At 39.4% G+C, this 17285-nt stretch overlaps 1 protein-coding gene across 1 annotated transcript; it reads right to left on the bottom strand.

The window, feature by feature from the left end:
* Window positions 1–1659: 1659 nt before the first annotated feature.
* Window positions 1660–16781, bottom strand: LOC133452708 (zinc finger protein 429-like). The gene is made up of 5 exons (XM_061732272.1): window positions 16375–16781; window positions 7168–7264; window positions 6969–7062; window positions 6578–6827; window positions 1660–4843 (listed from the first exon to the last, which is right to left on the bottom strand). The coding sequence occupies exons 1-5, from the start codon at window positions 16648–16650 to the stop codon at window positions 3545–3547; spliced, it is 2016 nt and encodes a 671-aa protein (XP_061588256.1). The 5' UTR covers window positions 16651–16781; the 3' UTR covers window positions 1660–3544.
* Window positions 16782–17285: the final 504 nt, after the last annotated feature.

Raw genomic sequence — 17285 nt, forward strand, 5'->3', positions numbered from 1 at the left:
CCAAGGCTGAGAAAAAAAAAACGTTATGGGCCTTCAAGCAAACTTAAGCATGTGTTTGCATGCACAAACAAACACACTAACACACACACACACACAAACAGAGAGAGTATAAAAATGTAAGCAGAGGGGTTTTGATCAAATTGAAAAACTGTGAACCCAGGCCCCCCCTACAGTTGAAATGCAGGTGCTGTGAGGCAGCAGTCCACGGTTCAGCAGGATAACAGTCCAGAACTTCATCACTCATATAAGGTTAATGATGGAGTCAAACGTGTATGGCTGATTTACATTATTTGCTCAAAAATGAAAGATATGCAGCCTTCTTTCTCAAACTGTATTGTACTTTCCTCTATTGCTCCTAAATAACTGAAATAAGTAGATGAAAATGGGACATTTGTAGGTAATTAGCAATGTTACATATAGGTTTACAGATATATGAAAGTATTAGATAACAGAACAATAATATTGATGTTTAGCAGCTGTAAGGACATTCTGCAAATGTGACTGCACTACATGATTATTCATTATTAGATTGGATCTGAGCCAGATTGAATTTAATTAAACACTGGGATTGTTATATTGATATACATGACATGATAGGAACTGGTACCACTGCCCTCTACTCATCTGGTGGCAGCTCCATTCAGATTATTTCAAAGCTCTTCATGATCTTCAACAGCTTTAATTTTTATTTTTTAGCCCCCCGCTGACTCTTAGGATTTGTTTCCTTGGCAGGAGCTCACCAGTCTGTCTATCAAGATGAATAGCTCCTGGCTTTAGCTTCATTTTTACTAGAAAGTATGGTTGCAGAGTAAAATCAGCCCTGATAAGTAATATAATTCCACTTGATGCATCGCACCAGTTGGCAGGATTAAACATGTTTAAAAATCAAACAGCATGGTGTCAGAACAGTGAAACATTATTATCTCCAAGACCACTAAATTTGGACAGACACTGCCCTGGACGTGTGTTTAACTGGTGAAAGATACAGAAGTAGTTTGGTATAATCATGAGGGATTCCTCAGGTCTGGGTTCGGTGGTTTTAGATCATTAGACTCCTCATTAGTCTTCCCTGGACTCGCTCCACTGTTCTTTCTGCTTGATCTCTTTCTCTTTATTTTAACATTGGGGTTTAAATCACAGTCACTAGTGTTTTCCTGCCTTTTTGTTGAACTTCTCTTGCTCTTCTTCATCCTTTCCTGTTGATATTAAAGATATGTCTGAGCTCGATTGCACTTTTTTGCATATTTTTTTTCCTTCCCCCCCATATCTTTCATTTTGCACACTTTGTGCACCAGTCTACCGTGCCCACATTTCTTCTTTTACTGGAGGTAAATGTGTTGGGAAACGGTGGACCCTTGCAGGAATCTTTTCTATTTGAACAGAAAAGGATGCACATGTTGGTGGTATCTAGGGCCATCTTCTGTGCTGTGGTCTCCCGGGGGAGCAGCATCAGTGCCAGGGATCCCTGCAGGATCAATAAACGCATTCATGAGGCTGGAAAAATCATTGGAAACAGCTTGGAAATGTTTGAGTTGGTGGAGGACATAAGTTCACCGAACAAACTGCTCTCTGTCACGGGCAATAGATCCCATATCTCCAACGGACACAGAAAAAAGCAGAGCTCATTCTCCAGCAGATGTTTTCTCTCCAGTCACAAAACAATTCAGGGAACCACTCCTGTCATTTAAAATCTATTTTTATTCTTATAAAACATGTTTTGATTACAGTGAACATTTTACTTTTGCCTTTTGTATTGATTTCTATTATTTCTGATGTAACAAAACAATTTCACTTGCGGGACCAATAAGTATCTCAGAAAAAAAACAATACCTGCCCGTTAAAAACTACTGCACTTGCTTTAGTAATGTCAGTTTTTAAGACCTCGCTGATTGCTATTGTAATTATTTATCGAATAATATATAATGTATCAGCTCTGAAAGCAACACATAATGAAGTCAAACTCTTCATGTGCAAATGTGAGATTTGTTTGACATACAGCAGGATAAATTATTTGCTTTGTTGAGGAGCTTGAGGGCGGGTGCTGTTGCAGATGTTGCAGCAGGTGGCACCGCATACTCGCCACATATTGTGGGCTCTCCAGAGGTTTATTGATGTTTGAGTGGGACATCATCGGGCCTCGGTGATGCCAGCTGTCGGAGCCAGGTTTTCAAAACAGTCACTTGTTAAATTCTCATCACAATGAGTTATATCAGTCCAGCGTGATTTTTTTTAAAGATGCTCGAAGATAAGACTTTCCTGAAATCTAAGAACCCAGTCTGAACACAGAGCACATGACAGGATTAACGTGGTTGTCAATTATCAGTGCTGATGACAACTGACAAGGACAGACGGTGATCTTTGCCAACAGCAACACCCTCACTGGAGAACATGATGCTGATGGAATGGGCAAGGCTGCGCGGTTAGGATCACATGATTTAATGTCAGACACGTCCAGGCTCTACATTAAATATGTAAACTGACAAGTATCGTCACTGACTGCTTAAAAGAAAGGGTTGGAGATACAGTTTTATACAGAAAGGTTGCTCGGGTTGAGGTATGCCATTTTCCCCCTTGACAGGGACACTTTCAAATAAATCATGCCCAGAACTTCACCATAGGAGGCATTTTACAAATAGTGTAATGGCTCATTGAACTTGATTTATAAAAGGCACCACATAATATAATAAACCTGCTGGTACTTTAAAACCATTTCTAGGGCATTTTGAATACTAATTTAGGTCATGAAAAAATACCAGATCTTTGTTTTTTTACTTAAAGCGACACTACGTAACTTTTCCACCTTAATATAATATTTCCAGAGTCATTGTGATGGTACATCAACTTCCAACAGGTTTAATGAACCTCTGTCATGGTCTGAGGGGTCTGTGTCGCCTTCACTGGCACTATGTAACTTTGAGGAGCATGGTAGGAACCCTGCCACACTACTGGTAAAGCACTACCGCTTTTGTCCAAAGGAGCCGCCAAACTCAACAAAAGCTGAAAGTTACGTTGTGCTGCTTTAATGGGGTCACAAATTTGTGAAGTCTGTAAAGTCCCACATCTGGCATTACCTTGTTCTAATTCAAACATCAGGCATCTTATCATACTTGAAGATTCAGATAAGTCGTTATTCACAAAAGTAGGACTTTCAATCAACATCATTTTAACTAAAACGCCATTATTGTTTCAGACAAAAAGAGATCATAACCCGAATCCGTGAAAAAGGTGTGTCCTTTTTAAATATAGTCACAATCTAAATGTTTTTGAAAATGTTTTTGTTCTTCCCTTTAAATGTAGTGATAATCTAAATCAAATGTGTGCTTCTTTTGTGATTAGGGAAATTAAAGTTTATGTAAGTATCCTAAATAGATCATATTTAGTAGCATTTTTGTATGTGACAATATATATTTTGGTGAAGTTTCACATACTGTATTTTATGAATCATGATGTTTGGGTCTGCTTGGCATTAAGGTCAACAACAATTTTAGCTCAGTGTCTTAACTACTGGACTCTTTCTTGCTCTTTCCAGGTGTCGTCCTGACACCTAGCTAATGTTTTTACTGTTTCTCCTCTTTTTCTTAATTTCTGTCGGTTCAAAGTCAGAGTCCAAGTCAGAAGCTTTCGGCCTTCCTCTTGATTTACTCGCACGCGAAGTCACTTTTTCAGCTTTCTCTTGCTCTTCCATAGAGTCACTAAATTCCTCGTCCTCAGTCAGCTCGTCACTTTCTTCATCGCTGGATGTTGTGTCCTTTGATTCCTGCGGCTTTCTTTTATCCGTCCGTTGCATGTTTTCCTCTTGAACCAAAGGGTCTGCTGATTGGCCCTTCTTGGGCCTTCCTTTGGGTCGACCTGTAACTTTCTTTTTGGGCTTAGTTCTTAACATTTTCACCACCTTCACCAGTGAATCTTGCTCCACATTGTCAACCCCCGAGTCTGCAACTCTCCTACTACCATTATCTTGACCATTGCCAGGGTTACTTCCCTTTCCTTTCATCTTCTTTTTCTGTGCATGTCTAGAGTTTGGAGAGTGGTACCGCTGATAATGGCTTTTCAAACTCACATTGTGATTGAAGGATTGGTCGCAGTGCTGACATTTATATGGTTTCTCCCCTGTGTGCAGGCGCATGTGTGATTTCAGATGGCTGGCCTGTGAAAAGCCACGCTGGCATACTGGACACTTGAACGGCTTCTCTCCTGAGTGCACGAGTAAATGTCTGCGAATGGACGTGCTTTGGTAAAACTGAATTCCACAAATGTGACACTTTAAAGAATGTGGCCACTCGCCCTCTTGCAGGTGGATTCTGCGCTCCTTGTTTGTGGCGAACTCTTCTGAACATTCGGGACATTTGTAGGGCTTCTCTTCAGTAACGTGCACTTGCTCATGAGTGATTTTGTCAACTTTAGTTTTAAACTTAGCATTGCAATATTTGCATGGAATCTCGTAGCTTTCCTCGTGGATTTTGCTGTGAGCAGTTATAGACGTCTCATTGACAAACCTCTTCCCACAAATATTGCATGAATATGGCTTGATTTTATGTTCACACGTGTGAGGCTGCCGGCGATCGAAAAACCTTCCACAATCTGTACAGAGCTCACGGTTTTTTGGGGGTAAATCGTCATCGTCATCATCGTAATCTCCATCATCATCTTCTTCATAATTGCTTTCCTCATCAGATTCCTCTTGCAACTCATGATAGAATAAAAGTTCCTCTTCTGGTTGCCAATCGTCACCTGAATCCACATCATCTTGACTACTACTGAAGTCCTCCATGGGATCACTGTCTTCACCAATGCAATGAATAATCTCAGGGACTCTGGTCTTCTCTTCGTCGGTCGGATCAGTCTAAGACAGAAATAGCAAGCGACAACAGTGAGTAATGGTAAATGTTTGTTTTTACCTTAACCCAGGTTAATGGGGTCAAAAGAACACCTACAGAGTTAAAATGCATGAACAGTCACAATTCTACAACACCGTAAATTTATATTTTAGTTGATTCAAGTGCTTAAAGGAGCTGTATGTAAGAGCAATAATAAAACAAATCATAAAATGACCCCAATATGTCAACAGACATTTAAAAATCATGTTCATTTCAAATACTTATGTCACTGACAACAGCACTCAAGCCAGGATATTCCAGTTTAAAAAGAGGAGTTGCAGCCCTCAACTGATGTTTATGTTGTCATTTTTTGTTTTGGCCTGAAGCTCCACCCTCCACCTATCTCCCAATCACCAAGTCAGTATTGTTTCGGCATCCGGGTTGCCAGCTCGGCTCTAATTATCGCAGCCATGGCAGCCTACGTCCCTGCTGCATTCTGCAGCCTACCTGGCAACCTCTGGTCGGGGGAGGAGGGGGAGGGTACACGCTGCTCAACAATATTTTGAAAGTGACTGCAGTACCAGTTTTGGCCATTTCTTACAGACGGCTCCTTTAAGCATAGTTTATATAGGTGCGTTTTCATTAGTGAGGATTCAGGGTGAACCTGCCAGACAGGGCCGACCCCTCCTTTGCCCCTTCAGCCGGCAGGAACTGTTGACTGAAAAAATAACACAGCAATAATGTGCATGTTTTGCTGCTCACCAACGGCCATGAGCATAAAACAAGATGAACAAGACTGCAGCAAAAGAGGAAAGAGAACAAGAAAATAGTAAACAAGGGATGGTATTTGCTTTCTAACATGTAAGACATGGTAGCGATTGAGAGTAAAAGAAAACCCCCCGCTGCACCTCTACATTGGTGTAAGAGACTAACAAGACGTGAACCGACTCGTCGGTCCATCTAGGAGTTTTTCTGTTATCTCCATCTTCATCGGATGTACTCACAGCAAAATGTTTCTCGTCCAAATGGTTGAAATGAGTTCTGCTCACATGACTTTTGTTCACGCGACAGTTCTTCGTGTAATTGAGAAATCCTGATCAAGAGACCAGCCCCAAAAAAATCTACCCAGAACCCCCGCTAATGCAAACGCACTTTATGGTAACAGGTGTCCAACACTTAGGTTGGAGAATGATGTTTTAAAGAATTCAGTGGCTTTTATCAGCTTATCTAGTCAACCTATGAAATAACAGCACCATTCAGAGAACTGGCAAATTTTTTTGATTGTATTTTTCTTTTTTTTTCCTTGCATAATCCTTAAAAATTCACTCTGCTAACGCAGAATTGTCTCAAAGCAGCTGACGGAGAGTTAATGTCTGAAACAAATGCGATAAACTACCACTTCTGGGGGTGTATGTCAGTCAACGGTTCACACTGTCTGCAATAAAGCAAAACTAAAAGTAAATGTAAGAATGACTCTACTTTCATATTTGTTTTAATTGGCATCCCAACTTCTCTCTGACTTGGGGCTGTAGATGCGGTTGGTGCGCTGGGATGTGGTTTTGAAATTAGAAATCCTCCAAGAAAAACTGTGTTAAAGATGCCCAGACGACGAAAGTGGATAAATCATTCAATCACAAATTCCTTTTGACACACTGTTGTGGCTTTAATGACGTGAACCGTACAGTTTTGGAAAATATATTTGGGATCCCAACTAAATAAATAGAACAAAAATGATTTAAAAAAACTATGTTTGAACTTACCTCTAGAGTTACTTCTGAGCGTTCGGTCGGATTCGCGCCTTCATCTGCGGTGACGGCAGAACTGGACAGATTTTTCCACTCTTTTCTGTATTTACACTGAACGCACTGCTGGTTTACAGCCAAGAGTAATCCCTGTACAGCTTTCTCCGTCTTTACTTTCGAACGACACAAAGGGCACTTACTGCTGAACATCGTGAAGAGTTGTTTTTCATTCACAACATATCTACTATCGACCTGAAGAAGTCCAGCTCTGAAAGAGAATTTCAAATCACAAACTTTCAGAACTTTAGCAGGTATAAAAAATGAATGGATGTATGAATACTTTCAGAGCTTCACAGCCATCTATAACAATAAGTTGTTCATGTGTGTAAAATGCTTTAGCCGAACTCACTTCTTTCTGATAATGTCGAGGTTTTCAATTTTTTGCAGCATCTGAACATAATCATACTTGGAAGATTCAGAGCCATCACTTGATCTTGGACTCGCTGCAAAATAAGATGTCATAGCTTTTAATTAATGGACAATTATCTAAACAAAAATGCCCCTTTGGGAATTAATACAGTATTTTTAAATTTAATTAAATGTCTCACCAATTACACTGGAAGTTTCTTCTTTAAAGAATGCTGGACTGTGGCATATATCAAGGGGCTCAAATGCAGGGTCCTCATCCGGGCTTTCCACAGGCTCCTAAACAGATTACAACAGCAGAAACATCAAGAAAAACCTCAAAATACTTGTAATCACAATAAAAGTACATTACAGCACCACAGACAGCGATGTGAAAAGGAAAAGTACACCCTTCGTCGACTCTTAGATTTTATGGATTTAATTTGATACTTACCAGCTCTTAAAATCATCTTAATAATACCTCAGAGGAAGAACAAAACACCACACACTGGATTTTATGTGAATTTTATTTGAGTGACTATTTAATTACTGTTAGGTATTAACTTAATACTGTTACTCTAAGGAAAAATTGCTGAGGTAGACGACATGTTGTATGTGACTGTGCTAAAGAAGGCAAAAAGTAATTTGTGTTGCTTTATCAAAAACTAAGCTAAACCACAAAGGCAGCAAGTGAAAAACGAAGGTTGTTTTCAAAACTGTAAGTACGTACTGTGCATATAATACAGTACATACCTAACTAACCATAGTACTCCAGTATGTACTGCTTCCCGCAGTATTCATCAGTACGCAGCATGCCACCGTTAAAATCGATTATGCTGTTGCATAGCCAATAGTAGGGCTGGGCGATATGGACCAAAAGTCATATCTCGATATTTTCTAGCTGAATGGCGATACTCGATATATATTTCGATATTTTTTCTGTGCCTTAATTGGGGTTTCCCCCAAAGCATTATAGCATAGCATCTCTGTTAGCTTAATTTTTTCTGAGGCAAACCCTTAAAAAAACAGTCAGTTTTAACACAAAGCCTCGTGCCAAATGTCACACAGGTACATTTATTAACAGAGGTCTGCACAATATCAAAATGTATAAAACAAATGAAATAAAAATAAACTGCCTGCATATATAGAATAAAAATGCTTCTTGAATAAAATAAAACAAATATCCCTTTCCTGCATAACAATTAAATTCAAACACACTGTGCAATTAATACAATGTAGACAGTAACAGGCAGACTTTTCCACTGAGGTTGACAGTTGTGCAAATAACAAAACATTTGTGCAAATCTCAAATAAAACATTCAAGTCAATTTGTCACAAAATAAGCTATATCAAAATCGTAAAAAAAAAAAAAAAAAAAAAAATTAAAATCGATATAAACGATATTGTCTCGTACCATATCGTGTTTGAAAATATATCGATATATATTAAAATCTCGATATATCGCCCAGCCCTAGCCAATAGCCAGCAATGTGGCTGCTATAACCAGCTTCCACTATACTGGTCCCTGCCATATGGGATACAGAAAGTGGGGCTCATCAGTCATCTGTATAATGGAATTGTTTCCAGAGATTTCACAGATATGCGGTTATTTTCTACAAAATTCATACTGCACACTTGATCACATATTGCATCCTAAATTTCGGTAAAAATCAGTACATACAGTTGTATCTTGGAAAAGCACCCTCACTGCTGAAATTCTGGAAGAGTTGCGAGGCCATTTCTATGAAATTTTGGCTCTATCACTCCATAGTGAGAATGATTATTTACAAGTGGAAAGCAGTTTGGACACTTGGCAATATTAAATTCATACCAGAAGGTCGGACTATGCACTGCTAAGGGAAATTAAAAATAAATGAACAGCAGATAGGCTTCAAACTCTACAGGCCTCAGGTGGCTTGTAAAATTTAAACCTTATAACAGAAAAAGATTGTAAACATTTTGCTTCTCTGGGAGAAAGAAGCACAGCTTAAGTTTAAAAAGTTGCATCTGAACCAACTACAAGAACTCTGGGACGAATATGTCCTCTGGAAACATGAGACCAAAGTGGAAATGTTTAGTCTCAAAACGCAGCATCATGTCTAGTGAGAACCAAACCCCGGATATCAACACAAACACATCATAAAGATATCAAGCATGCTGGCGGAGGGTAGGGGTGCAACGATTAGTCAACGTTGTCGACAAAAATCTATAATAAAAATAGTCACAACAAACTTAATTGTTGACTATCGTCTGCAAATAAAAATTAAGAGTGAGGCATTTATTTATTTATTTACTTCCTTCCTTCCTTCCTTCCTTCCTTCCTTCCTCCCTCCCTCCCTCCCTCCCTCCCTCCCTCCCTCCCTCCCTCCCTCCCTCCCTCCCTCCCTCCCTCCCTCCCTTCCTTCCTTCCTTCCTTCCTTCCTTCCTTCCTTCCTTCCTTCCTTCCTTCCTTCCTTCCTTCCTTCCTTCCTTCCTTCCTTCCTTCCTTCCTTCCTTCCTTCCTTCCTTCCTTCCTTCCTTCCTTCCTTCCTTCCTTCCTTCCTTCCTTCCTTCCTTCCTTCCTTCCTTCCTTCCTTCCTTCCTTCCTTCCTACAGCGCCAGCTAAACATTATTGGCGGAGGCCGATGCAACATCACGGCAATTGGCAGTAAAGTTTATTAAAAGATGTATTTTTGAATGAAGTGTCCATCTTTCATGTCGTTAACTTATAATCAGCACATCATTTATACAACCTCATGCAGAATTTAAAAGCTGGAAGCTAAGTTTTACATAATGTGATCATTAAGTTATTAGCTAAAGGTGGTTCAACGAGCTGTTCAATCATTGGGACAATCTGTTTTTGCATTCTGGTTTAGTTTTTGTTAACTAAATAATGACACATTATACATTAACATATTGTTTTAGTATAAATATGTATTTGCATCCTCTTACGGCCTTGTAAGGACAAGACTCTTATTTGATTACAAATCATGTCCTGCTACATAAAGCCATAAATCTGAAAGAGGGTGTACTTTCTTTTTAATGACTGTATGTCTGATAAAAGGATCAATAAATAAGTGAATGTAAATGCAACCTGTTGAAAAAATATCAATTTTAATGAGTTACTAAAAAGCAACAGAGTGAAGCATTTCTTTCTATCTCTGCTGAGAATCGCATAGCGTTCAGATGGGATTGTGACCACACATATTTTTCAAGAGTGTGGCATCCCTCGCCCTCCTAACAATGTAATCAGTCAAAAACAACATGTCAACACATGTTCATGTATTCATTAAGGGTGTAATGACCCATCAATCTACAACAATATATCAATATATCAGTTAATTTATGAATGATCCAACAGCATTGTTACAAATAAAGATATAAATCAGATATTAATACATGTAATCCTCATTAATACACATTATCAAGTACCCTTTTATAATCCAGAAATAAAAATATCAATGATATTTTAGTTATTTACTGCAATTTCATATGAATGGAGGTTACTGTGTTCAGTTACAATATGAATATTCTCTCATACTGATTGCCCACTCCAGTGTTCGTGTTAGTAGCAAACACCAAATCGTTATCAATTTACATCGAAGCAGTATTGTATCTCGATGAAACCTGTAAGTTACTAACGTATTTTGGACTTGGTCTGCTGCTCTGGTGTCACTCCTTTTAACTGTTCTGCAGATGATCTTCCCATCTCGGATCACATTTTAATTTCATTAAAATCCAGTTTAAAACTGCCCAAAACTAAACAGTCACGTCTTATCACCTTCCGTACTTTAAAAAAAACATTGATTTAGCAGCTCTCTACTCAGGTGTAGCACTCATATTGTGTCACTGGTGGATTATTCGTCTTTTGATTTGTTTGGTCTGGTGGCCACGGTGATGCACAGGGTTTGGGTCACGTGGGGACTGGGGATGATTGCCGTAGGTAGGTGATATAGGGAGCTGGTTCACCTGCACAGGGCAAGAGAGAGGAGTGGAAGTAGCCGCAATTTTTGTTGACCGCCTTTGTTCAGTTTGCTTTTGTTACATATTCGCCGCCAGTGCACGTTCACCATCTCGTTCACCATCTTTTAAGTGTGTGTAATCTGAAAGTTGCTGAAGTAACTGTGATTGCAGGAAGTTATTAAATGATTGAAACTAACCGGGACTCAGCATGCTTATGAAGCAGCAGCAGTGCGTCACACAAACATACAGGACCTCATCCTCTCAAACAACTTTAATGACAGGCAAGTCGTTACATCAAGTATTAAATTAACTCACTTGATGAACTCACTTGCCCCAGTAAAAACTCCGACTGTATAGTTCACCCACTCTGCTCCCTGGTTTTCACCTCTTCTGCGACAACTTAAAACCAAAGGTCATCAACTTGAACGGCTCTGCAAGAAAACTGGACTCTGTTCACAAGGAAATGTACCACTCCCACATCATTTACTACAAAAACACCCTCTCCTCAATCAAATCCCAATATTACGCAGGTCCGATGGGCTAGTGATGGGATCACCAGGGTCCTGTTCTCAGACAGTGCTGAACAAAACACTACGCCCCCCCGGACTCTTTTGCCCCTCATTTCTACTCCACTGAACACTAACTGCCTAATGTCATTTTTCAATACAAAAGTAAGTAAGATCCACCAGCAACTGACCCTTCACTGATCCTACAATCTGTTTCCTCTAGCTTCTCATGCCCCCCTCTTTCAACCGTTCTCAAACTCCCTTCTCCTATTTTAATTTATGACCTCATCTTGAAATCACAAACATCCACCTGCCAGCTCGACCCACTGCCGACCTCTTTAGTCACTGCATGCCTTCTCTCTATGTTTCCCCTGATAACTGCCATCATTCATTCCTCCCTAACCTCTGGCTCTGTTCCACCATCTTTCAAACCTGCAGCTGTAACACTTATTCTCAAGAAACCTGGTTCTGACCCCAACAACTTCAATCACCTTTGTCCGATTTCTAACCTACCTTTTCTTTACAAAATCCTGGAAAAAGTAGTGGCATCCCAGCGTCATGCTCATTTCCACAATAATAACCTTTATGAACAGTTCCAGTCGGGTTTCCACCCACATCATAGCATAGAGACCGCTCTCCTAAAAACCACCAACGACCTCCTAATGGCAGCTGACTCCGGACTATCATCCATTCTCATCCTCCTCGATCTGAGTGCAGCCTTCGACACCATCTCCTACACCATCCTCCTAGACAAGCTTGCATCTATTGGACTATCGGACACACCACTTGACTGATTAATTTCCTACCTCTCTGGCCGTACTCAGTTCATCCAGCTAAAGACATTCACATCCCAACCCTTTCCCATCTCCTGTGGTGTTCCCCAAGGCTCTGTCCTCTGTCTAGGCATGGGGCGATATACGATATTATCGTATATCGCGATAAAAAACGGCCGCGATAACGTTATCGTGGGGTACTGTAATTATCGCCAATTTTTTATTTTTTTTTGTTTTTTGGTCACACAAGGCTACCAGCCAGGTAGAAGCCAGTGTTATTTTTTTCATGTATTTTATTAATATTATTTATTATTATTATTTATTTAATATTTTTTCAGAGAGTAGTACAATCCGTGTGCATTTGACTACTGTGGCACTTTATTTTCGCTCAATCTTAGTGTTGGCCATGCAGCTTTTGTTTTGTATACTACAGAGCAGTGCCTTTATTTTATTATTTTTCCAGAGAGCCGTACTAAGTAGCAGGCAGCCAGCCACTGTTAAAGTTTCAGAGAGTAATACAATCAGTGTGCATTTGGCTCTACTTTGTCACTTTATTTCTATTTGTCACTTATTTCTTTCGACTCTCAGGGAAGTATTTTCTTACAAAAAAAGAAAGTTCAAATAAGTACCGGTACTATAGTTTACACTTTGTAATGCATAACATTTACAGTACACTATTTGTTCTCTACCTCAAGTGTCACTGTGTTGAGAATGATTTGAGAATAAATGTTCTGAAGGAACCAGTGGATCCACGGTTAGTGTTTTTCCTTGCATTTTAAGAATTTTATAAGCGACGCGCTAATATCGTGATAATATCTTAATCGTGATATTTTTGTCCACTAATATCGTGATATGACATTTTCATATCGTCCCATGCCTACCTCTGTCCCATCCTATTTATCATCTATCTCCTTCCTCTTGGTAATATTTTCCAAAAATACAAAATCCCTTTCCATTGTTACGCGGATGACACCCAGCTCTACCTCTCCTCTAACGTGGCTCTCTTCCATTTTTCTCAAACTCAGTGATAAAACTGAGGTCCTCCTCGTGGTTCAAAATTCACTCTCAATAGCACTCTCAGTTTCACCATCTCCATTGACAACTCCTCTGTTTCCCCCTCCCCTCAGGTTAAGAGCCTGGGTGTCGTCCTTGACGCTGCTTGTCATTCCAAACCCAAACTAATAAATGTTACCCGGTCAGCCTACTTCCATCTTTGCAATATTAACCACATCCGTCCGTCCCTCACTTCCAACAGCGCTGCTATCCTGGCCCACACTCTAGTCACCGGCTGGACTACTGCAACTCCCTCCTTTTCGGTCTCCCCCACAAGTCCATCCAGAAGCTCCAACTGGTCCAGAACTCAGCCGCCAACTCGTATTGTCTCCAGAACTCCATCTATCAATCTCTCTCACTCCTGTTCTCCGACAACTCCACAGGCTTCCTGTCAAATTTCGCATCGACTTCCAAACCCTGCTCCACACTTTCAAGGTCATCCACAACCTCACCCCCCCCATACCTCTCTGACCTCCCCCACATCAACACTCCCTCCCGGACTCTCAGGCCAGCCTCCTCCCATCAGCCTTACAGTGCCCGTTGCCCGTCTCTCCATGTTCTTTTTTTGCTCTTTGAATCAATGTTGTGTGACCGTGAGTTCCCTGAAAGGCACCTTAAATAAATAAAATGTATTATTACTATTATTATTATTTTTTAAATACCTTATTTTTCTCATGTAAAGTCCACCTGTTATGTCTAAATAAACATTTCCGATCAGGGGAAATTTTCTTTAACTAAAGCATCATTAAAGATATTATATAAAAGAGGAGTGAAAAGTTCCTTCCTTTTTCTTTCAGGCAGTAACACCTACAATTAAGTATTTTTTTACTGTCATACTAAAGGGGACTGATGCACTGTGTACATAAGGAGATAAAAGTGTGAGCTACACCATGTATGCGTTTCCCCAACTTTATAAACATTATATGTAATATTTCCCCCAAGTTTTTCAGATGTATGCAACCAGAAAGGAATAACACAGCAAAAGCACACAGACTAAAACACTGAGCAAGTTGTATATCATCTTTGCAGAACAACAACCTAATGTAAGTGTAGCTTCATTCTATGTGTTTTTTTCCTGTCAATAAGACTTACTCCTTGTGTTTTCCATCAAGGTAAAGAAAAAAATATTTATGAAAAGATATGGAAGAGTCTACATAGGCCGTGCCCCGAAAAGACTCTAGATGCTCCATAGACATCCAAGTGTCCTTACTGGATTAGCCCACAGTAATGTGTTTTAAAGGGTCCATCCTGCAGGAGCATCACCTTTTGGTTCATTGTGTTGCTTCCCTTCTATTTAAACTTTTTTCTCCTCGTCAAAAAAGAGGATATAAGTAAACAAACATTTACTGTAAATAACATCTCTCTGTGAACAAGGTGCATTCACACCCTTGTTGAATGTTGTTTTGGTCACCTTAAAAAGGTACAATTTTCACCTGTTTCAAGTAAATTTTCACTTGAAATAAGTAGGAAAATCTGCCAGTGGGACAAGATTTATCTTCTTATTACAAGCAAAAAAAATCTTGTTCCACTGGCAGATTTTTCTACTTATTTCAAGTGATAATCTACTTGAAACAGGTGAAAATTGTTGTTTTTTCCAGTGATGAGTCTTGTTTTAAGTGTATTGAGATTTTTTTTTTACTAAAATGAGACATTTTAACTAGAAATAAGACAAATATTCTTGTTAAGATTTTGAGTTTTTGCAGTGATCCATTTTACTTATCCTGTGATGGACAGAGTCATATTGATAAGTTCAGAAAACATTTTTATTTTTGTGTTTTGATGTATTAGATGCAAGCTTACAGAAGGCTGCATTTAACAGCTGCTATGTCATTCCTGCAGTATGTTCCTGCAGGTGTTTTGTTCAGTGCTATTATTTGTAATATATTGTATTATTTGTAATCAGCACAAATTATCCGTCCCCATATGATAAAATCCAGAGGTGTCAAGTAACGAAGTACAAATACTTCGTTACCTTACTTAAGTAGAAATTTTGGTTATCTATACTTCACTGGAGTAATTATTTTTCAGACGACTTTTTACTTTTACTCTTCTTCTTCTACTTACATTTTCACTCAATTATCTGTACTTTTTACTCCTTACATTTTAAAAACAGCCTTGTTACTCTATTTCATTTCGGCCTTTAAAAAAAACTACTACTAAATTGCTCCATCCGGATAGAGTGAATTTGGTTGTGGTTGTTTCAGATGTTCTTGTACAGTTTTGTTCTTACATCCGTTGCCCTCAGATTTCTGCAACTAAACTTGGATGTACATTCCAATAAAGGTTAGGATAAATGATAACATGCCTCTGAAGTTTGACTTTTTGCACCATTACAATACTTATAGGCAACTAGTCATCATATCTTCTGCTCTCTGAAACACATGTTAATGCTCAATAGTACACATATCCTCGTTACTGTCTTTTTTAACTGTACAATACTTCTCCCGGACTCTGTGCAATATTCCTACATACCGTATGTATATACTGTCATCTGTAAAAAAAAAAAAAAAAAAAAAAGATTCAAATGCACCTTAACCTTTTTTATATTTTTTATATTACTTATATTTCTTATTGCTTTATATTTCTTATTGTTTGCACTACTGCTATTTGTCTTGCACTGGAGAGGTGAGGCTGCTTCAAATCTCACAATACCAGGTACACTGACAATAAAGTATTCTGATTCTGATTCATATATGGTTCTTTAATACATTTGCATTATACTAAGATGCATTCATTTTCAATGACTTTTGTCTTTAATGGTTTTTTCCCCTTACATTACTTTTACTTTTATACTTTAAGTAGTTTTGAAACCAGTACTTTTATACTTTTACTTGAGTAAAAAACTTGAGTTGATACTTCAACTTCTACAGGAGTATTTTAAACTCTAGTATCTATACTTCTACTTGAGTAATGAATGTGAATACTTTTGACACCTCTGATAAAATCCACCACCCCCCCTGATTTTTTTTTTTTTTTTACAACTTGAGTACTGGGTATATGGATCAGGTGTAGGCTATTGATTATTGATTATCCCCAGAGTCTACGTCACCGCAGCAGAAGGCGGGAAAGGGAGCTCATCCCTCCCACAGCGAGCTCAGATTTAACCCCTTCCCCGGCGTGGTGGGTCCTGATTTACCTGCTTAATGTGCAGCTCCTCCTGGTCGTGTACGTGCACCAGGGGGACGGCCCCGGACTTCAGCTGGACCGCAGTCCCCGGAGTCTCCCTCAGGAAGCAGTCGGGGGTGAAGTGCTCGGTACAGACCGTGATATCAGTCCACGACGACTCCTTGAGTCGCTGGCCGTTCACCTCGAACAGAAACTGGACCCACTCCAGCCTCTTCTCCGGGTCCTCTGGTAGGGGGAACCGCCGTGCATGGCGACGCCACGAATCACAGCCCACCACAGAGCACATTCTGCATTTACACTCACACTCTTCCGGCGGTGATGTGGAGTTCACTGCACTTAAGACACTCGCTGGATCTTCAGTTTACGAAGAATAACGCAGGCGAGCTAACACCTAGCTGCTGTTGCTACGCTGCAGCTGCGGAGGGGGCGTGGCTACGAGGAGGGGTTCGCACGATTTGTTGTCCGGCGTACACCGGTGTCGCTCTGACGAATCCCGAAATAACTTTAGTTTGATTTGATTTGATTTATTTTATTTTTGTACATGTAAAAAACAACGCTTCAAGTTTAATAAAACAAAACAACAAAACAAAGAATTTCAACCTTTAACACTTTATCTTAATTTACATGTGCAAAAAAGGAGTAGGAAGAGGTGTAAATTTATTTAATCCTACCCCTAATCATTTAACCTCCGTACTACTGTAATTACATTCAGGCAGCCTGGATTTATTTTGATTTTATGGCTGTAGAATTGTCAAATGTGAAAAGAATCAGTGCTCCTGTCCATTTTTTCCCCCAATATAACTTCAACTTTCAATATCTGGCAGTTATTCAATATTACTGTGTGTTCTGACTGTAATAACTGTTTAACCCATATTTTTTATAAATACTCACACACTGTAGGCTACTCACACTGTTAAATAT

The sequence above is a fragment of the Cololabis saira genome, chromosome 10 (assembly GCF_033807715.1).
Source record: "Cololabis saira isolate AMF1-May2022 chromosome 10, fColSai1.1, whole genome shotgun sequence".
Classification (NCBI taxonomy): domain Eukaryota; kingdom Metazoa; phylum Chordata; class Actinopteri; order Beloniformes; family Belonidae; genus Cololabis; species Cololabis saira.